Raw genomic sequence first — 20,524 nt, forward strand, 5'->3', positions numbered from 1 at the left:
TAGTTAGATGCACATGCCATGTTTAGTACTGTTCTCCGTCGATCTCTCTCACTCTCACGGACGCAATGTCAGTATGGGGCCGGATGCTTGTCGATCGCGAATATCTGATCATGTAGGTAGGTCACCCGACCATGCGCGATTAGCGGTGCGCCGTGGAAAAGCCGCGATACCGGATGCGATACTATACGCCAAGCTAAACAGGCGAACTCTCACCGTGATAACCCAATCTGAATCTATCTTCGACAAGCGTGCGCTGACAAGTGGCTGGTGAGTCGCAACAGCAGGGGTTTTGCGCTATATAAATTCTTATTAAGTAAAACGGATACCCACCTAGGTAAGGTTTATGGCGCAACTACTTTTTTCCATGGTCGGATAACCAGACTCATGATCTCTGATCAGAGCAAAAGGGAGGCTCTATTCACGTATAGTGACGCCGAGGAAATCTTCGTGTAAATCTGGTTCTCCCAACACGTGAGTCTGGGCCGGATGTGCAGCGACAACGGGTAGATCATGCAACTCATGTCTATTAAAAAAGGATACACACTGTTTCTTCTCTATATTGTTCCAATGAGAACAAAAAACAAGATTTTCTTGGCACAAGCTTAAATAGTGGAGGGATATGGCAATGTTCGAATCCACATTGCTGAGACGCAATGTTGGTTCACAACGTGGTTCAGGTCAGCATCCTACAAGGTAGTTGATCCGAGCATTGGTGTTAACGGCTAAGTCGCCATCATTGAACGAACAATGACGGACGAATCGCTAGGGTTTTTGTAAGGGGTAAGGTCACGTGTCAGCCAAGGGGGCTTGTGTGTCGTACGCACAGCCCAGGGTGTAAGCACCTTAATGTGCAACGACCATAGTAACGCTTCCAGCGGGGTATTTATTTCCGCTCGCACTCTGTATACGACCGAAGACAGCTTCGTTTTGCGTTAATTTATTTCTCTTCACTCACTAGGCAAGCAACAATTCAGTTCTTGAATAACGGGTGATTTTCGGGATTTACTGCCCCTACTCGAGATCTCCTTGGCTTCACGTTCTAATTCAAGTACAACGATTCAAAACAGCAAATCTGATCCTCCGGGCGAAGGAAAAATGCAAGATTGACAGTCTATCACCCGCGATGTGATTGTTCACTGGTTGTTCCATGAGAGCACTTACTTCGATATCAGGTCACACTATGCATATAATAGAAATACCAGATAGCCGAACAGGCGGCCTTCGTACGCCGGAAATCGTGACTCATAACACGCTATTATAGGGTAGTTGTTTTAAGGCCGTTGCCATTTTGTGTCTCGTATTCCTACTTCTCTTTCAGCAGTGCCATTCTACGAAAGAGGAAAGTACAACCTGTAATGATGTGTACACCTATGCTACCTGAATTGATCATACTATGATAACCAATGCTGCTTCGAACCATTTCATCTAGTTGTTCGGGGGTTCATCCTTGAAAATCGCTAGCGTGATGCTGTTGGAGGCTGAGCACCTCGCGGTAAGGCGTTGCAGACCTGGAAGTCATGTATCCAATTTTTCAGACTAGCAACACTAGATCATCACCTTCTCTTCGAACCACTTCTATCGGTTGAGAAACTTAGGCGTCTTCTACCCCTATCGAAACTCTCACGCTCCCTGCTTTCTATTTCAAGGATTGCTACCAGAACCGTGCCATTATCTGTACTCCTTAATTTCCTCTTACTTAGTATCAGCCTATTAGTAATACCTTCCACCTTCTTGCTCCACTAGATACCATTGAATTTGTAAAATATGCTTCTAGACAAACTTGAAGATGTCGTCCAATACAATGAAACGTCATCTGCGCTTCCACTGGTGGATTTTTGTCGTCTTGGACGTCCGCAATTGCCCCATGCTGCCTAGTGTGCCTATTGGCCATCGTATACAGCACAGACAACAAGCTTTTTTCTTCATCCGAAGGAACTGTGGAGCGATATTACATGACGATCTTGATATTCCTCGGCGCCGGAAATCTGTGGAGACGTCAGCGGAGCGACTCGGGGCCTGTTCGGTTGCGCGGTTGCGTTTTACGTTTTTATTACTAGATTTCGGTTGCGCTTTACCGAGCACGGTATCGTCTTTAAAAACCTAACCCAAATCTAGTAACAAAAACGCAAAACGCAAAACATAACCGCGCAACCGAACAGGCCCTCGGTCAAACTATGTAAGAACTACGCGCAAGGAGCACCCTACGCACCCTACTAATGCCAACGTCGGCTATGTTGACACTGATGGGTGATTGACACACAAGACGTGAAATTGCTTTTCACGGGATGATAGGGTGATGCATGTCGAGAGAGAGGGCTCGCATTTGCTTTTACAGACATCTACGTCGTTATTTGTTAAGGCATGCTCAGCGGCTGCGCCTGTGGCAATTGGCGCAGCGTGCGATGCGTGACATGATCGCCATGACCCGATTGAGGAACAATCGATCTATTGCTTCGTTTGATTGTTTCTTGATTGATTTGCTCGATTCAATCAATTCAACAACGCAGCAGCCAGGACCAATGAATCAATTTATAGAGGCCTGCATCGATTGATATGACTGATATATTGCATAGCGTGAGTAGGTAAGCCAGAAATGGCAGCATTTTGTTGTTGAAGTGGTGAGCTTATAGTACTCCCTTCGGGAATCCAGAATAGAAGCAAACCAAATCAATTCAGTCCTCAATCAAAATATATTACTATATAGTAAAATGATTCAAATTAATTTCAGACATCCTCGTGAATTAACCAATCATGAACGTCCCCTTACAGTGATTGGATTGATCGTAGAAAAATGTGGCTACGATTTCATCCATAAATTTACGTCCAGCGGCTCTTAGTTAATGCTAAACTCATCAAACATAGACCCAAATAGCTATAGAGAGCAACAAATTACTGTACTATGACTTTGGGAAACTAATTATGTAACATGCATAAAGGCACTAAACACGTAGTTATAGAACATATATTAAATTTTATAACACAATCGCTTCTACTTGCTATAGAGGATATAGTGGAAGAGAGAAAATACATGTGAAATATATGAAAATTTTATTCTAGAATGGAGAGGTTTGACACAACGAACACGGAAGACTATAGGCTCTAAGATCCTGAGCGAGGACTTCATGTAGTGCTATAGCTTGCTTTGATCCCTTACTAGTGGGTGCTCACATATTCTTGGTACTAAGAGAGCCTTATGGGAGATTTAAAGATGAGATGATGAGGTCTGGTAGTAGCATAACAGTCGCACAAGATATAATGCCGGAGGGGCTAGATTGCAATCTCAAAGGAGAGAGGTGAATGTAAATTAGTGACTTACAATAGTGTGTCACTGCCCCATAGGGGAACTACAAAGATGTGACGTAATTCTTCTGCCTACTTAAATAGGTCGCCTCACGAGACTTGTTTCCACAAAGTCAAAAAAACATATGGAAAGATGTTCAAGGACTTGCGACATCTCGCACATAGCACTTATGAGTGGGCAACTTATAGCGATGTTTCATGAAACTAGATTTCCGGGTGGAAGACACTGACTGCTTATATTTTGTTTGATTACATGATTGACAACAGGAGCTACGGCATAAATGTGAGCAGCGTCAGCGTTGGCGTTGGCGGTGTTCATACAAAGTCCATCTGATGTTCAAAGAAAGGTTAGAGCAGTTACTCATAGCCTGAGCCTACTTTGCATCTTCGCTAGCCTCGCCGCCCTAACTATGTTCTTTCTGCCCTACAGCGTCCGTTCTCTTTCCTTAACTCGATACACATTCCCCTAGCCAATTTCTCGCTCACCATTGTGTCTTATCTAGCACAAAGGCGCTGGTCACAGCGGACAACATTGTCTTTACTGACGAGACGGCCGAATTCCCTTCTTCGCTGGTGTAGGAAATGAGTTTGACATGTGGCTGGTTATCTATGATACCTGGGAGATGACAAAATTGAGTGGAAATTGACTCTATTTTTAAAACCTGGCCGTATTGTCGTCTTCTACGCTTCATTTCACCTCCCTTGTCATTCTTCCAGCTTCCAGCATAATGATGAGTTACAAGTTGCGGTGGTAGAAGTGCTTCTTGTTCTGGGGTGTACTTATTTGCACTCGCTGCGAAGGAACGGCCTGGCAATATCAAGACGTCTTTGAGTAACACTGGCTGTAAGATACTATGTACCTCAGTTGGGTTGATGGTCTTGAGCTTCTTCTCTAGGCTTCTGAATATAATAGTCGTTAACCGTCGGGGACCTGTGAAGTCTACAACGTCTCCTATCATTTTCAATGTAAGGTCCTTAACCCGGACATTTTATTGAGCGGTCTTTTGTTGCACTTCTTCAAGAATATCGTCAATAACTTGCATCATGCGTGGTGATCGTGGTCGAGACATTATGGTCCAGCTGGCAAATTGGCGATCAAAGGGCTCTGGCCATTCTGCATCGAATTCCCATACCACGACAAGTGCAGCCTCTTTGTACTCCGCTGGTACCCATTCATCTATCGGTATTTGTTCGCAAAACACATCTAAATCGTACCAGATTCCGCCTTGATCCCAAAGTAACAAACAGCGCAGCATATCAGCTTTATAGATAGGGATAGAGAATGCGAGGTAGGTCTGGGCAATATCGGGTCGGAAAGCAAAGGCTTTACGAACGTATTCGTCACTGCCCTCATCTGTAATAAAGTTTGCTTCATAGTGGAGATTACTTTTTATACAGGTGTCAGTCCAGTTGCGCACGTCGTTAGAGATGCCTTTAGGGCCCAACTTATACCAGATAAACTTGGGAATTCCATTCGTGGTGTGCTGCACGGCTGCGGGCGTTCGGAGGCGGCTGGCAAACGAGCGAAAAAATGACATTCGCTTGAAAGGAGGTGGTAAACCAGTCCGATTACGCAAATTGCAATCAGTGCGTAATAATTGAGTATTCTGGCCAAATGTGCTGGTCGTGGTATCATTGTAAAATACTGTGAGAGATACTGCAAGGGAAAGTATTCTCGCTGGTGTTCTAGCCAGATTGTTTCCTCGCTGATTATGACTTGTTAATTATCCACTCCCCCCATACGGCGCTAGAGGACTTTTAGATACGACCCGTTTACTACGCCGCATGCATGTGAAAGCGTGTCGTGTCACGCACGTAAATACTCATCTTTATGGGTCGCAAGAGGCACTGGCATAACTGTAACAGATCTAATTTGAGGAGCGTGCAATGATGGCGGCTCATTTCAGGGATCCTCTCGCCTCCGTGTGGGACTCACGATGGAACCATGGGGAGAGCCTGTAAACGATACGGACGACAGCTTCTACTACGTTTCAAATTGATCACAACCGTTTTGACATTAGACTGATGAGTATTGCCCTCCCTATTGGAAATGCGATATAAACAGGAAGGATCCTAGGGCTTGTAAGCGCTACATGCAAGCGCCGCTGTGCCGCCTCCTTGCATTTTCCCACCACCACAAACAAATTGCACAAGTAAGGCGTGAAGTACATGAGCATTATCAACTTAGTTGCACATTAGTTCACCCGTAGTGTTCTCTAGCTTTCGCTCATTTATGTTCGTGGTTTGCATTTCGCATTTTCATCTAATCATCTTTTCTGCCTCATCGAATCAGTACTTGTGCGGTCTTGGAGCAAACGCTTTTCGGTATAGCTCGCACGGCAGCATAGGATTTGTCAGCCGGCCTCATTGCTTATTTATCTAGTCTCATGGAGTTCATCAATCCCCCACCCTTCGGAGTCACTAGGGATCTGAGCAACAGCCCAACCTATGACGAAGGTACTACTGTGAACATTGCCTGCACTTCGGGTGAGAAGGGGGTAGGGGTCTCATTGTGTCTTTACCAACCAAATGAGACAGATGGAAAGTGGTTTGGAGACATAGAATATCTTACCCGTATGCAAGATACTTGTTCGTTCTTGATTACTCGAAAAAATAAGCTAACTTCCGGAACCAGAGAACGCTGTGGATATTATGAGATACTCCTGGCTCTTCTGAAAAAGAAAAAATCTCACACTGTCCAAGTTGTTTTACCTTAGTATCTTCCAAGAAGGCAAAGGCTCCTCGGATTCGAACAGCCATTACTTCTACATCGCGGAAAAGGGCATTGGGGAATCCTCTTCCCCTTCCTTCTTATCTTCGGCTTTTTCTTCTACGTCGATACCACAAGCTATATCAACTGTAGCACCGACTCTGATTCCGACAAGCTCGAGCATGCAAAATCTCAGAACCAGCACAGGAGTGGTAGGCCTTCCGACCAGCGATGCCACAGATTCACAAACCCTTCCCGATCAACAATCCTCATCAGATAGCTTTCCTTTGGCTGTTAAGATCGGTCTCGGTACAGGGATACCTGTCGCTCTTGCCCTTAGGCTAGTCATAGGATGGCTACTTTTTCGCCATCGCAAAAGGAGAGACACTGCTCCTCCCTACGGATTGCACGAAATACCTGCTGGTCAAAACATGCAATACAAGCACTACAATAATGAGGGTTATTATGGTTCGGGCATTATGAGGCGCCACTGAAGTCACCAGTGGAGATAGGTCAGCTATACCCGCAGGACTTCGATGGTCGCGTAGTCACATCACCAAACAAGCCTGCAGCTACACCTCATCATGCACCAGTACGGTTCGAGATGTGAGTTGCAGCCTCTCTGAACTGCTACTCAACAAGTGGTTCAGGCGCCTACATGGCTCGCCCATTTCTGCTAGAATGCTATGAAATGGTGAGCTTTACGCAATAATGCTGAACCCACGTTATCTATGCGAGCAAGATATCATATATTATGTCCCCTAAAATGTGTCAATACTTCTCATCAGTAGCAATCCTAATAGTTAATACATGCATGGATTGAAGCTAAATAACTAGTTGCAAAGTATCAGTCCATATGAGTTCTTGCATGTCCGTGCTTTTCAAAAGAGAAAATAGAAAAAATTGGCTTCGGCTCGTAGCTATAGGATGGGTGTGGCTGAAGGGCAACAGCTATCGATTAGCGCTGCCCGCCTTGGGGGTGGCGCTGCTCCCACAGCTACGCAACAAACACATGTCGTCCATCCAGCATTAAGGTTAGATTCACTCTAGGACACACTTTTAAACAAGCGCATCGTCCGCCTTTTTCTGAGACGCAACTTGAGTGTTGAGATAAATCTCCGACCTACTTACGACGTAGATTCGCAGCCGTGGTATTCTCTTGAATTCATCTACTTCACAACTTCACTCATGAACCCACCCGTTAATTTCGACAAAATCCGTCCTCTTCACTCCTATATCTTTTGCGCATTGAAACAATACTTTACCTCGATTCCATAGGCAGCACTAGGCCAGAGCATTTACAACAGTGAACTACTCCCAGCATCTCCATCTCAAGTTTGAACACAACAACTTTTTGAGAGGCAACCTGGGGTGCGCAGTTGAAATTGACATTGTTCATGTCTTCTTTGTCTCATTGTTACATCTCCAAACGATGATTGCTCTTGTATTTCCTTTGCTTTGTCGGCGAACACAACACTTTGGTTTATGTTCAAAGGGGGCCGAACGAACAGTGGCCTCTGAGAACTTTCAGGTAGCAATTTCAAAGCGCTGTCAACATATTGACGACGAAATTTTACTCTCGGTCATTATGGAAACTCCGATGTACTTATTGCGCTATCTCCCATAGCATTCCCACAAGCAGTTGAAGTAGCCTGCCAAAACGCAACACTGAACCTGATAGGCTACGGCGGATCCCATTCAGAGATATAGAATCCGAGATACGATACAAAAAGCCCAAATACCACGCCGGACTCCAACAAAGCCTTCTCATCCCGTGGGGAAAATGCCTAAACGAGCTGCCGAATCTCAGCTTTCGGATAGAAACCCTTCCAAGAAGCAAAATACTGGGGATGTAGACGATCCTGCTTCGCCAAAACTCCAAAATAGAGCGGCGGGTGATTCTCGGGTAGCCGCTTCAATAGAAGAAGATATCATCGATGTTCAGGAGGACGGCTCAGCTCCACCGAATGACGTGCAGGATATTGCAGACGATGAAGACCTTGACGATACATCTGCAAAGAACAAGACTGACCCAGAATCCAAGACTTCTAACAGCAAGTCGAAAAAGACAAAGAAACCTCCAGTTGGCGATGGCTTCGCAACTTTCACCCATAATACTGTAATTCCTCCAACCAACTTTTTTTGGGGCATCAAGCCCATGCCCGGCGACCCACGTCCCGACCCCATCCAGCCCTCAGCCCGAGAAAGCAACGGGCAAGTCAACCCACCCTTATGGGAAGACCGAGGCTACCGCTACAAACGTGGCTCTCGCTACGTCAAGTACTTTGGCCCCATCCCTCCATCCAACATCGACTCCCTAAACGAATCCCTCGACCAAGAAGCCCTCCACACTGTGAAACTGATCGACATGCGTCCCAAGAGCAAAAAAGACCCAACCCCAAAACGCAAACCAACGATATACTGCTACGGGAAAACACCAAAAGACTGGAACAAGATGCAAACCATCAAGGCCCTAAACGACCGCCGCTACCAAGCCATCGACCGCACGACAATGGATAGGCCCTGGCAGCGCATGGAGCGCGAATACCTAGCCTCTCTCTTGCAAGAAACGCCCAACGCCTCAATCTGGGAGCTGACTGAGCGCCACAACGCGCGCTTCATGAACCAGGACTTTACCGAAGCCACGGGATTCAGTTTTGCGAGCCTGTCTGCCGGGCGGACGGTCGAGAGCGTACGTTACGAATACACGACATACAAGCCACTCTACGATGCAGGTAAGGTACCCGAAGCAATCCGGTGGCGCGGCGATCCATCCGTACAAAGCAAAGCAGTGAAGGAGAGTGGGCGAGCTGAACGGACGTTCGGGAAGCCAAGCCAGGCACTGGAAATGGCACACGATGCTGCCATCGGGGGTAGTAGCGAAGACGAAGACGAAGACGAAGCAAATGCAACTTCACCACACGAAAGGGGTACGTCATCAAACCCGCTTCCCGACCAGGAAGACATCGACGAAGACGAAGAAATGCTACTCGAGCTAGCAGATGCGCATACGGCACCGACATATCTCTCGAGCAGATAAGCCAAAAGGGTAAAAAAAAATATTCACCCTCAACCCCAACCCCAACCCCCATTTCTTGCGTTTCTTCTCCATTACGAAATAACGATTGCGTAGCACATATACTTGAAAAAACAAACAAATATATAATAACAGAAATCGAGGCTGAAAAAAAAAACACCGCTGCCACACAGTGCCAACCCCAGCAACTCCCTCACACGAACGGAACCGCAAATACGCAGCAAAGACAGCGCTACCTTACCCCCGCCACAACCTACCAACCCATTATTCAGAGACAAGACAGTTTTCATCTCGTTCTCTTCCCCCCCCCCCCGCCCCCCACGCGCGCGCAAGACGTTCATGTCCAGAATGACGCAGTACCACGCACTCAGCGTCCCGTACCGCAACGCCGCACCTCGCTGCACGCGATGCGCAGGATGGAAATAGACGAGAACTACAGTGATGAAGATGATGTGTGAGATTGTGCCTTTGTTGAATGAGGTATGTAGACAGTTTTGCGATGATGGCGTTGCAGTGTAGGTAGGATAAAGATGAGAAATAAAATGGAAAGGCAAGGCATTTGGTTCTTTTTTTTGGTAGATAGTGATATATGTGACGCCTAGGAAAGTGATGGCTAAGTGTCTTTGTTATATGTATGAATTGGATGTGATGGTTTGTAGTTTTCTTTGAGTGTCTCGGGTCACTGGGGGGGGGGGAGGAGATTACCACATCACCGTGCATGCTTTGTGCTGCTGCACAACTGTTGCTCGGACGCAACCAGTTTGGCACACAAGTGGAATAATAGCGATCGACATAACAGGTCTTTATTCATTTCCATCAATTCGTACACCTCTAACCATTATACAAAAACATACTGTTACACATATGGCCATGGCCCTTGAATATTGCGATAACCGCGAACGCCCCGACGCGAGTCGCTTCCAAAGATCCCTGGTCCTTCTAATAAAAAAAAACAAAGCAATATTCCTAAAACGCCCCATTTAGCCACCGTCGGTAACTGTCAGGCTAGTAGCCGCGCCAGTCGGTAATCTTGCCTGGCTGTTACCCTTTCAGCCCTGCCTTGTATTGCCCCTCACCCAATGAAGTCAATCTCACTGGGGTACCCAAGCTCCGATGCGTCAACGCCGTCAAGTCCCGAGCCCATTCCCAGCAAATCGGTATTAAGCGTCTGCGCATCGGACTGCAGGTTCGGTAGAGGGTTCGCAGGGTCCCCGCCGAGGTGCAGGTCAAGCGCATCGTCAGAGCTGCGCGTGCACACAGCAGACGATGGGGCCGCTTGGTGCATCACGCCGTGCCTTCGATAGTGTCGCTGACGCATCCAGCGAAGATATACAGCGAAGCCGTCTCCGTGGTCTGGTATGCCGATGGGAGCGAGGGTGCTGCGGGTGCCGCAGGACGGGTACTTGACGGGGGAGCGGTGGGCTAAAAGTGGGGATCAGCGGGACGGGTCAGGAACATGGATTGCGTGCGTCGTTTCTGGAACGCGCGGCGTAGGCTAACAGCATGCTGTGTCTACGCATGCGAGGAACAGATCTGACAAGCTGACTCACTGTGAGACATGTTTCTTCGTGGTAGCGAAGAGTGGACTGGCCCGTATCGGTATGGTACCAGTGGGGTACGGTAAGGAGGTGCTGGTTGATGTTGGCTCGGCACCGGGAGGTTGTAGCCCTCTTGTATTCGACGCTGGGGGTGAAGTAATCCAGGGCAGGGTCGAAGCGGTCGATGAAGGCGGGGCTGTGGTGCGGTGGTGCGGCGGGTGGGGTGGGTGCAAGGGTGCAAGGGAGGAGACGGCGTTGTAGTAGCGGCCGTTTGGCGGGAAGCAGAGAGAGACTGCACTGTAGCAGCAGTAGTTTTGCAGAAAGCAAGTGGAGGTAGTGGTGCAGTGGCAGTCGTACTGTGAGAAGTAGGGGGAGGGCACTGCAGTGGCAGCGGGTGGAGGCGGAGGCGGCGTTGTGTGGAAAGCAGGGAGACACGGCGCTGTAGTAGTGGCAGCGGCAATGTTGAGGAGCAAAGGAGAGTGGTGTTATAGGACAATGGCTCCGGTGTGGTATAAGAATAATAGGTTGGCGAGGATACTTGCTGACTTGCGCAATACTTCAGTCGGGGCAAGATGCAAGATGCGCAAATGCGTGCACGCGAGGTTTTTATCTTGCCCAACCCCGGCGGCCGCTTTCGAGGGCCATTGTGAGCAGAGCCTCAGACCCCAGGCGACACTTCTCGTCACTCGAACAAGCTTACCATGAAACCCCGGCTTGTTGTCCTTGGCGCCTCTTGGCCAGAGGCGATAACAGTTGCGGACGGTCATGAACAAAAGGCGCAATGAGTGAGTGCACGTAGACGCGATTTTACCCGGACCAGGAAGGGAATGGTGGCCACGTTAGCTCCGTCTTGCCATACGTCGAATGGTGTTTCAACCCTTTCACCTGCAGCCATACCGGTGAAGTGCAAGAAACGTGACATTGTGCCAGTACGTAGACACGGCGAGACGCGAGAGCCTAGAGCGTAATCAATCTCGTATGCATGCGCCCGTCCCATGTGCATACGTCAAAGCAACATGTTCACACACCTAGGTCTATCTGACAGGCACAGTTTTCAGGTCCCGCCAGTCAAAGGTGCATCTCTTTTGGCCCCTTGAGCTTACGCGGTCGCACCATGGCACACAAATTTGGCTGGCCACGTTGTCTAGTGTGCAGGGCAGTTTATACCGCCAGTCCACCCAGTGCGAATGCGAGTGTCAATCATGCGGGGAAAGGACACTACTGGAGACAACGTACGATAGCACGCGATGAAGAGGCCCGACCGATGGAGCAATGATGACATCTTACGCAGCAAATGATGGTCAATTGATGCTTTCCTGGTTAGTGCGCGCACCGTTTTTTTCTTCTTGTGCCCTTTGGGCTACGCACCTTCAGCGCGTCCGGACCCCTGGCGACGTGCCACAAGAACAAAAAAAGGGCCTACACTACAGCTACTTGGCCCACACGGCAGACCGAGCTATGGGTTCTCCGGAAAATTCTGCAAGTGCAAGCGAAGGATGATTAGGTATAGACCTTGCGGGGTCGCTAGACATCACTGATCGGTCATCATCGTTATGTCTTTCGAGGTCCTGCCTTGGCAAGCATGCACATGCTAGATGTGTAACGTGCCTTGCCACCGTCGTATCCTAAGGTGACAGCAGCGCTGCGCCTCAGCGAGTACCCCCTCTGAGGAGTACTGGGTGAGGTTTTTGACAGCTGTCGTTCGGTGGCCCGCATTCCAATAACCTGGACACAGGTATGGTGGGCGGCCATCATGGCCAGGGCACCGCTAAGAGAAATTTTGTTGAGAAAGAGGGGACGGAACCCGTTTGCCTGATTTCGAGAAGCCCGGGCGGCTACTGGCGACTGGCTCAGTCTTGGGTTTCGTTTGCCTTACTATGAGGCGTTTCGCAGGGCTTTGGATGCGGCATGGAGCTTGACCACAGCCCAACCCTCCCATGTACATTGTCCTCTGCAATCAGCGCTCAGATCATCATCTCTAGCAGCAATGGTACTGCGTAGGGTGTGGCAGCAGATCACCAAGACGATTGATTGTCCCATGGATTGACGCTTATCGTTCCTTGGCGAGCTTATCGCTTGCAGGCCTCGGTATTGGTATGACACCAGCTCCCCCGCAACTCCCCACAACCGCTCCCGACCAACAGCGTCAACCCATTACTAACATATCCAACTACATGATTGCAAATCAGGCACATGTTTATAGCGGTATTATTCATTATACTTCCCACATCGTCATCTCGAATCTACCTGACTGACTTTGCACAGTTATTACTACATTCATCCAGACACACCTCTCATCTCCCCAACCACAGTCATTTTGGAGCAGACAGAGCCATTCCGCTGCGGCGCGTCCAACATAACCTTACGAGACCCATGAGTGGATGACGATATCATCCATGGAGCGGCCCGCGGGCCTTCCTCGGTCGACTGCTGGGGCTGTCATACAGAAACAACTGGGTTGCACAAGGGCCTATACTGAGACTTGGATGCTATTGCGACTGGCGACGTCACTTTAAACTGCACCCATACTCGTATCAAGACTGTACGAGCATTCCAGTTATGCCCTGGCTGAGTGACATGCCACCCGGCCTGCGGTGTGACGTTGCATAAATGCCAAATCGTCGACGCTAGATCGCCTGCGATCGATGACGGGATGACCGTGGGTTGTATCGAATAGCGGCGACGGGCGGCCCGAAAAGCTGGAACGAGATCGCGCCTAGTGCCATCGCATACGATCGCATGCGAACTGGTACCTGCATGACGATATCATGCTTCCTTTTCACGAAGTCGAGACGTCGCTAGTCCGTCGGCGTGAGAGCCTGCGATACCAGGTTCGTACCCGGCCTAGGATGGTGTCTGGCAGTGGCTCGTCGTCGGGAAATGGAGACGAGACTTCAGACGGAGGGGTAGCTTGATCGCGGTGCTGGAGATGCTCTTCGTCCATGCGGACGAGGTCTGCATGGAATTGTTGCATTATCGAAAGTGCTGGCGAGTAGTCTGAGCTGAGATGATTCGGGAGAGGCGGCGGGAAGGCTTCTTGGCCGGCATAGTAGTGGTGCTGAAAGTCCATGGCGATCATGTCTCTGGGCGTGGTCGTCTTTGCAGTGGATGGATTCTGGGGAGTCGTATCTGGGGAGATGAGATCTGGGAATCGTGCGAGTTTATACCCGGGCTGGTGAGAGACTATATCCAAGCACTAATAAAGTATCCGGTGTCGTCATGTGATGTTGCTTCTTTCCACGCCCAATGGCGCGTGCCACGATGACCATCATGCCTGTCCAGCACGAGCCCCCGTGGTTTCAACAGAACAACAAATCTGGGTCGTTCAATAGCGCCTTGTCTCTGTATGTACTCGTCACTGGCAGCGTCATTATCCTGTTGGAACCAGATTGCGCCAGCTTCAGGCCCTGCAGCGCGCTGGCAGATATGGCCCTGCGTCAGGGGCATGCGCGCCGCTCCTCGTCTCCGGCCATTGTCACTAGACTAGGCGTTTCAAAAAAAATCCAGGTACGCGTATGATCAATGCTGAGGCCTTTACACACATCACGATAGTCTGCGATAAGCGTCCATGGTGTTGAGGGGCCGCATCGGCTTGCGCATTCCGACCGCGCCCTGCCACCTCGGCTGCCGGGCGATTCCGGCCAGTGACGTTGCACCTGAACACCTCGATGGCTGTGCTGAGCACCTTGCCGTCATGGCCACGACAAATAGAAATAATGCTGCTCCCCACACATCTTCGGCGACTTTCTGCCCGCTTGCTCAAGCTCCACTGTCTGCATTTCCTTGATACTAGCCCGCCATCGAGACTCTTCGTTATAAAGTAGAGAGATCTGCCCGTGATGCCAACCCCACCCTTCTCCCAAGATCGCCGAGACTGGCTGAGTGAAATTTCCGGCCTGTTTTCGCACCAGAAGAGCAAGAGTTTGAAACAGACAAAGTCGACATCGACCATAAATCTCAACATTGGCATTCCAAAGGCATTCGACGCAGTTTCTACTACCAGCCAAGATGACGCCTCCGCAAAAGATCAAGCAATGGCTTACAGGCCAGGACGGTCTCGATAAGCTGAGAATGACAGAGGCAGACTGCCCAACACCAGGCGAGGACGAAGTACTGGTGGAAATTCACTCTGTCAGCTTGAACTACAGAGATACAGAGGGTATGTGTTGATGTATCACAACTCGACGACCATGACGCTAATCACGTGAACCAGTCGCAATGGGTCTCTACAACCATCACTCCTCCGTCGAGCACCCACCCGCAATTGTACCATGCAGCGACATGTGCGGTGTCGTCGTTGCGGTTGGCCCAACATCTTCCAACACCAATGACCCCTTCAAGAACCCAGCCTTTCAACTCAAACAAGGCGACCGCGTCATCAGCACCTTTGCCCCAACCCATCTATCCGGCCAAGTCAAAGCCTCAGACGTCGCAAATGGCCTCGGTGGTCCCGCCCCAGGAGTCCTAACCCAGTACCGCGTCTTCCCCACGTACGGCGTGGTCAAAATCCCAGACTACCTCTCGGCAGATGAAGCAGCATGTCTTCCCATCGCCGCAATGACGGCATGGATGAGCCTCAACTGCATGCGCCCAAACGGCTCCATCATCAGCAAAGACGAAACAGTGGTATGCCAGGGCACCGGCGGCGTCAGCATCTCCGCCTGCCAAATCGCCACCGCCGCCGGCGCAACCGCAATCGTCACCTCGTCCTCTGACGAAAAGCTGCAGCGCGCAACGCAGCTCGGCGCCAAGACCACCATCAACTATCGCGCGCAACCCGACTGGGACAACGCCGTGCTCTCCGCCACCGACGGCCAAGGCGCAGACATCATCATCGAAGTCGGCGGCGCACAGACGCTGCGCAAGTCGTTTGACTGCGTCCGCTTCGGCGGCTTAATCGCTTGCATTGGCTATCTCTCCGGCAAACAAGATGATGCCTCTGATCGCACAAATACAAACCTACTCTGCCTCAAGCGCAATGTCACGCTAAAGGGCATCTTGAATGGCCCGCGCGATGAGTTGGAGCGCATGCTTGCGTTTTACGAGCAAAAGCAGATTAGACCCGTCGTTGATCGCGTGTGGGGGTTCCAAGAGGCCGATCAGGCGTTGCGGTATTTGTTTAGTGGGGGGCATTTTGGAAAGGTGGTTGTTAGGGTTAAGGAGTAGTAAAAAATATTGCTGGTAGGGGGGGGGATTAACTTGTATGTTATAGTTTGGGGGGGATAGATAAGTGAAAAGAGTTATAATAGAAGTAGGGGTTTTTTTTAGTTTATTTATGCGACAAGGTGGGAATACGATGATGGTAATTTTATTTTACATGCCAACTCCACACACACACAACCATTACAACTTTGACATAGCACCATCCTCGTATTCGCTCAATTCTCGCCTCTGTCTCCCCTTTACTTTCTGACTCCCGAATTCCTTGCCCTCGCCATTGCATTTAGCTAACCATTCTGGACTCTTCCACGCCCAGGCTGCGTCTTTTTCCTCGCCGTTGGACTTGTCGAATAGGACGTTGAGCATGTATGCGCCTGCGACGGGGAGGAATCTATTATGCGTTAGTATCTCTGGCTGAGAAGAAGATGAGGAAGAATCAAAGGGGTTTATGAGGGGACGTACTTGTAAGAATGAAAGCTACCTCCAACGGCAATGTACAAGTTCTGCAGTTGCGCATGCGGATGGCGACTCAGGAGCCAATCTTCACTCGGTGTTACAGCATCATAGCATATGCGCCATCGACTGGGGATGCGGTTTTTCGTCCACTGCGGCATAGAAGCATGAATGAGGCGAGTACTTTGCTGCTTTAGTTTTTCGGGGACATCGGTTTGGTGTCTACGCGAGGGAGCAGTGATGCGGTGGCCCGAGGGCGTAGTCACCGTGTTTACGATTTCAGACGTTAAATCATTGATTTTGAGGGTACGATTGGGAGTCGAAGGCGGGATGATGTCGATTTCGCCGCCGATGACAATGACGGGTTGGTCTTGCGAGACGAGCAATTGTGTGTCGGAATCGTCGAGCGTATAGTATGCTGAGACGCGGCCGACGGCTGTGACCTGGCGCTCGATGCGATCTTGGTGCGATATCTTAAGCGCATCTTCGAGAGGAGACATGAGGGTGCTGGTCCAGGCTCCGGCTGCGAGGACTATCTTGTCGGCGGTCAGAATGCGTCCGTCTCGTAGCTTGGCGCCGGCAAGACCGGATTTGTCGCGGTTGAGGACGAGCTCTTGAACTTCGCCAGTTATGCGCTTGACGCCGAGTTCTAAAGCGACTTTGGTGAAGCTCTGTGTAGCCCTTTCGGCATCGCACCATCCGGCCTCGGGGTTGAAGTAACCTTTGCCCAGCCGCTGGGTTTGGACTCCCTTGGTTATGTCGTATTTTTCCAATTCACCGGGATCAACATCACGCGTGTAGTCGCCTCCTCTTTCAAGAAAAGTCTTCCTCACTGCATCGCCAAAACCTCCCTCTTTACTATCGAGTACAATCCATCCTGTCTTGTGGAAATGGCCTTGGACTGCAATGCTCCAAAACCAAAAATGAATTGCTTCGTTGGCGAGATTGCAATATAGATGCGAATCATAATCTGTGCGAATGATGCGATTTGTATCAATGGCTGCTGCTTGTTTTTCTTCCAGAGGCGATGTTGTATCCCAGCGGTCGACAATAGTTATGCGCGAAGGATCCTTGTATTGTTTGCTGAGATGGTACGCAGTCGATGTACCAAAAGTACCAGCACCAATGATAAGCACAGTTGGCTCTTGATTCGCCATGGTGATTGCTAGTAAGATTGAAGGGTTTAGGAAAACTCTAGGGGTACTCTGGATGACGATGACATTTTGGTGTTATGGACAAGCCTGTTACGCTAGTGCTGCGGGGTCTCTGCGGATCCGATGTGGCAGCTTGGCCAAAACGGTGCATTCTCATAACCAAGAAACTGCCTCGACTTTGCGTTTTAATATTTCGGGATAAACCTTTCCGAGCAGCCGCCTCGTTATCGACAGAGTCTTACCTGAATGACGGATGGATGTGCGCCTCCTCGATTTATGATGCCGAATAGCTGGCTAGTCTCTTAAGTGGTCTCGGAATCTTAATGCAGGTACGTCTTTTATACCTTTATTTTTTCTCGGTCATTTCCTCTAATCGCAAAGTTAGTAGTTACTTAGCCTCGATAAATTCACCCTGTATCTATTACGTCCTTTCGCGAACGGCTGATTAAGGTCTCTCCACTACGTCCCATGGCAGAAATGGCAGCACGGCAATGCTGTAGCGTTATGAAAAGCTAGAGGAACGAATTCAATGTTTGTTCTGTAGTCATGATTTTGAATCAACAAAAATATTGACGGCGTCTAGAGGGTTGACTATATGGAATGTTAGTGCCACTCAATCAGCACTCCTTCCATAACAACTATGCGCTAGTCCGCTTTCGGTCAACCAGAGGCGCTCGGCAAACCTTCCTCATGGAAACCCAGAACGGTCGAGGGTACAACAGACGCAGCAACCATCGAAGTATAAAGACATTGGCAGACGTCAAAAGAGGACGCAGAGATTGTGCAGGATTTCAAAGAGAGGCAATATTCCCAGCTGGCCGTGTCGAATCGAATCGGCCTTTGAGCGATAGCAGCCGGTGACTCAATCGGCGGCGGCCCCACCCAGTTCAAGTCTACAGTGCAGAATCAGCAACTCTGAACCTGACATCACCATGGCACCCAAGATTCATCTCGTTCGCCACGCGCAAGGAGAGCACAATGCGACAGTATGTTTGATGGGGCGATCATGTTGGACGAGTCTAACAGACAACAGCGCGACTACAGCATTCGCGATGCAGTACTAACGGCCAAAGGCAAGGAGCAGTGTCGGGCCCTCAGCGCAGCGTTTCAACACCACGATGAGATAGAGACAGTGTTTGCGTCTCCACTGCGGCGGACAATCCAGACGGCAGCGCTTAGTTTTGGACGGGTGCTGTCGCGGCCAGAAGTACCGTTTGTGCTGCTACCGGCGCTGCAGGAGGTCAGCAACATTGGATGCGACGTAGGGCTGGCGGATAGTGCGGCTGATTTGCAGCGACTACTGCCTGATTTGTTCGAGGCCGGAGAGATTGATTTTGATCTCAGCAAGATTGATGCGTCTGCGGTAACGCCGGGCTGGAATTCCAAGGTCGGCACATGTCACTGGTCTGACGTCAGGGTATGCGCTAATGGGGTCACGTGCAGGACGGCTACTGGGCGTACGAGAAGACGGCCATCAGCAAGCGCGCCGCAGACTTGAGGAGCTGGCTATTCCAGCGGCCAGAAGCCCAGGCAAGCAGGACAGGGGCAGAGTTTGCCAGGTGGCTGACTGACTGACTGACTGACTGATAACAGGTGCTGGTGGTGACGCACGGGGCGTTTGCGCATTTTCTGACCGAGGACTGGGACGTTGAAGATCCCATGCTGGGCACTGCATACAAAAATTGTAGGTGCATATCCGCCACAGTTACCTTTAGCGACGCTGACGCCCGGACAGGTGAGCATCGCGTGTTTGTCTTCACGCCTGACTCGACGGCTGCCAAGGCCCATGTGGAGGAGACGTGGGAGAGCAGACGCGGTAGAAGCACGGTAGAAGTCGAAAAGGACCCGCACGTCGTCGACGAGTTCCTGACTACGGCTGCGTAGATAGGTGGTACATCGGTACGGATGGACTGGGGCGAGCCAATGGGCCCTGAGATGTTTTGTTAAAAGGCGCAATGTTAGGGGCGTGTGTCGCGTGAGACAGGGTGAGGGGGGCAGGGGGGGGTAGTTTGTGGAGGTGGGAAGGTTCTGTTGCATGCGATCTGGAGAGTTGCAATGTAGTATAGCATAGCAGCGCTACGGCACGCGCCTGTCCATAGCATGATGCATGGATGCTGGGGTAAAGATAGGGATTTTTTTTTCTCCTGCAGGCAATGGACAGACAGACGGTGGACAGGGTGGATGTGGTGGATGTGGTGGATGTGGTGGATGTGGTGATTGGCAGGCGCGACTCTCGGCAATGCACTCCACAAGACCCTCGTTTCTATACTAGTAGTGTTTAACAGATAAGTGAGTGCTAGTCTAGTGTGGTTGGAGCAGGGCAGAGTGCAGGGCAGAGGGCAGGGCAGGGCAGATGACTTTGGCTGGGCGGCGGCGCGGCAACGACCAGGATCGGAAGAGGCTCTCGCTAGACCGGGTACCTGCTCGGAGGGCGCGGACAAGCCCCGCCGAGGCTCGGGTGGGTGCGGTAAACAGAGCTTGTCCGCGCCCCCAAGGTCAGCCACCACAGCCCTACCGCAAAACATCACTGCGCAGGCACGTCATACACTCCCCATCGCGCAATCCCAAATGCCTCCCGCCAGCTTATTCCCGCACAACGCGGGGGAAGGCCAGATGCACAGGTCTCTTGCTTCCCTCGTCGCATGCCATCTGGGGCATTGGCCCCGACAAACCCCGTTCAGTGCCGCCGTTTGGTCCCAAGCACGTCCCAGCATTTCCACCCACACACGTAAAAAGATGAAAATTTTACGTCAACTGCGACGCGCCATGTGGAACCTCGTCGTCCCCAACGCCACTAGATCCTCCCCTGCTAATCGCACGTACCATGGACTGGTTCGATACGCTGCCTTAAGCCGACGACCGCTAACCTCGTCCATCGCTTGCTCTCGGTCAACTTCGGTCGACCGCCATCTTGGGAGCGCGCGGGGGAGCCACCACTTGGAACATTCTATTACACATTCACAACGGGCGGAGAGATAAGCAACTCCGATATAAAGATGGTCCTGTCTTCCGCCTCACTGTTACACCCACCCATTTACTGCGCCTGCTGCACACTGCTAGTCTCCTCGTCTCAGACTACGTAGACTACGTCACCGAGCAGCAACCCTTCTTGACTCGACGCTGCCCGCTACCCGTTTGGTCATCTGCACTGCAACTGCTCCTTTGGGAAACA

At 50.4% G+C, this 20,524-nt stretch overlaps 11 protein-coding genes across 11 annotated transcripts; 6 read left to right on the forward strand and 5 right to left on the reverse strand.

Annotated features, from left to right (window-relative positions):
- Positions 1 to 3,782: 3,782 nt before the first annotated feature.
- COCVIDRAFT_37463 (glycosyltransferase family 32 protein) lies at positions 3,783 to 4,936 on the reverse strand (the record flags this gene model as incomplete). Its single annotated transcript, XM_014701462.1, has 4 exons — positions 3,783 to 3,899; positions 3,963 to 4,274; positions 4,314 to 4,792; positions 4,822 to 4,936. 4 exons carry the CDS (start codon positions 4,934 to 4,936, stop codon positions 3,783 to 3,785), a joined length of 1,023 nt encoding a protein of 340 aa, XP_014556948.1.
- A 457-nt stretch (positions 4,937 to 5,393) lies between these two features.
- Positions 5,394 to 6,620, forward strand: COCVIDRAFT_37464 (hypothetical protein; the record flags this gene model as incomplete). The annotated part of the gene is made up of 4 exons (XM_014701463.1): positions 5,394 to 5,453; positions 5,649 to 5,893; positions 5,982 to 6,478; positions 6,514 to 6,620. The coding sequence occupies 4 exons, from the start codon at positions 5,394 to 5,396 to the stop codon at positions 6,618 to 6,620; spliced, it is 909 nt and encodes a 302-aa protein (XP_014556949.1).
- A 1,173-nt stretch (positions 6,621 to 7,793) lies between these two features.
- On the forward strand, positions 7,794 to 9,050 carry COCVIDRAFT_37465 (hypothetical protein; the record flags this gene model as incomplete). The annotated part of the gene is made up of 2 exons (XM_014701464.1): positions 7,794 to 7,905; positions 7,999 to 9,050. 2 exons carry the CDS (start codon positions 7,794 to 7,796, stop codon positions 9,048 to 9,050), a joined length of 1,164 nt encoding a protein of 387 aa, XP_014556950.1.
- A 174-nt stretch (positions 9,051 to 9,224) lies between these two features.
- COCVIDRAFT_98446 (hypothetical protein) lies at positions 9,225 to 9,473 on the forward strand (the record flags this gene model as incomplete). The annotated part of the gene is made up of 1 exon (XM_014701465.1): positions 9,225 to 9,473. A coding segment is annotated over one exon (249 nt), but the record flags the coding sequence as incomplete, so codon positions are not given.
- A 646-nt stretch (positions 9,474 to 10,119) lies between these two features.
- COCVIDRAFT_15688 (hypothetical protein) lies at positions 10,120 to 11,352 on the reverse strand (the record flags this gene model as incomplete). Its single annotated transcript, XM_014701422.1, has 4 exons — positions 10,120 to 10,469; positions 10,656 to 10,882; positions 10,943 to 11,024; positions 11,286 to 11,352. 4 exons carry the CDS (start codon positions 11,350 to 11,352, stop codon positions 10,120 to 10,122), a joined length of 726 nt encoding a protein of 241 aa, XP_014556908.1.
- Positions 11,353 to 11,729: 377 nt separating this feature from the next.
- COCVIDRAFT_98507 (hypothetical protein) lies at positions 11,730 to 11,900 on the reverse strand (the record flags this gene model as incomplete). The annotated part of the gene is made up of 1 exon (XM_014701466.1): positions 11,730 to 11,900. A coding segment is annotated over one exon (171 nt), but the record flags the coding sequence as incomplete, so codon positions are not given.
- A 1,464-nt stretch (positions 11,901 to 13,364) lies between these two features.
- COCVIDRAFT_37466 (hypothetical protein) lies at positions 13,365 to 13,655 on the reverse strand (the record flags this gene model as incomplete). Its single annotated transcript, XM_014701467.1, has 1 exon — positions 13,365 to 13,655. One exon carries the CDS (start codon positions 13,653 to 13,655, stop codon positions 13,365 to 13,367), a length of 291 nt encoding a protein of 96 aa, XP_014556953.1.
- Positions 13,656 to 14,593: 938 nt separating this feature from the next.
- Positions 14,594 to 15,751, forward strand: COCVIDRAFT_26321 (hypothetical protein; the record flags this gene model as incomplete). Its single annotated transcript, XM_014701435.1, has 2 exons — positions 14,594 to 14,744; positions 14,799 to 15,751. 2 exons carry the CDS (start codon positions 14,594 to 14,596, stop codon positions 15,749 to 15,751), a joined length of 1,104 nt encoding a protein of 367 aa, XP_014556921.1.
- Positions 15,752 to 15,928: 177 nt separating this feature from the next.
- Positions 15,929 to 17,355, reverse strand: COCVIDRAFT_98458 (hypothetical protein; the record flags this gene model as incomplete). The annotated part of the gene is made up of 2 exons (XM_014701468.1): positions 15,929 to 16,136; positions 16,208 to 17,355. The coding sequence occupies 2 exons, from the start codon at positions 17,353 to 17,355 to the stop codon at positions 15,929 to 15,931; spliced, it is 1,356 nt and encodes a 451-aa protein (XP_014556954.1).
- A 929-nt stretch (positions 17,356 to 18,284) lies between these two features.
- On the forward strand, positions 18,285 to 19,236 carry COCVIDRAFT_37469 (hypothetical protein; the record flags this gene model as incomplete). The annotated part of the gene is made up of 5 exons (XM_014701469.1): positions 18,285 to 18,338; positions 18,386 to 18,739; positions 18,796 to 18,882; positions 18,946 to 19,036; positions 19,088 to 19,236. The coding sequence occupies 5 exons, from the start codon at positions 18,285 to 18,287 to the stop codon at positions 19,234 to 19,236; spliced, it is 735 nt and encodes a 244-aa protein (XP_014556955.1).
- A 469-nt stretch (positions 19,237 to 19,705) lies between these two features.
- Positions 19,706 to 20,331, forward strand: COCVIDRAFT_37470 (hypothetical protein; the record flags this gene model as incomplete). Its single annotated transcript, XM_014701470.1, has 2 exons — positions 19,706 to 19,819; positions 19,888 to 20,331. 2 exons carry the CDS (start codon positions 19,706 to 19,708, stop codon positions 20,329 to 20,331), a joined length of 558 nt encoding a protein of 185 aa, XP_014556956.1.
- Between the last annotated feature and the right edge of the window lie 193 nt (positions 20,332 to 20,524).

The sequence above is a fragment of the Bipolaris victoriae genome (assembly GCF_000527765.1).
Source record: "Bipolaris victoriae FI3 unplaced genomic scaffold scaffold_39, whole genome shotgun sequence".
NCBI lineage: Eukaryota > Fungi > Ascomycota > Dothideomycetes > Pleosporales > Pleosporaceae > Bipolaris > Bipolaris victoriae.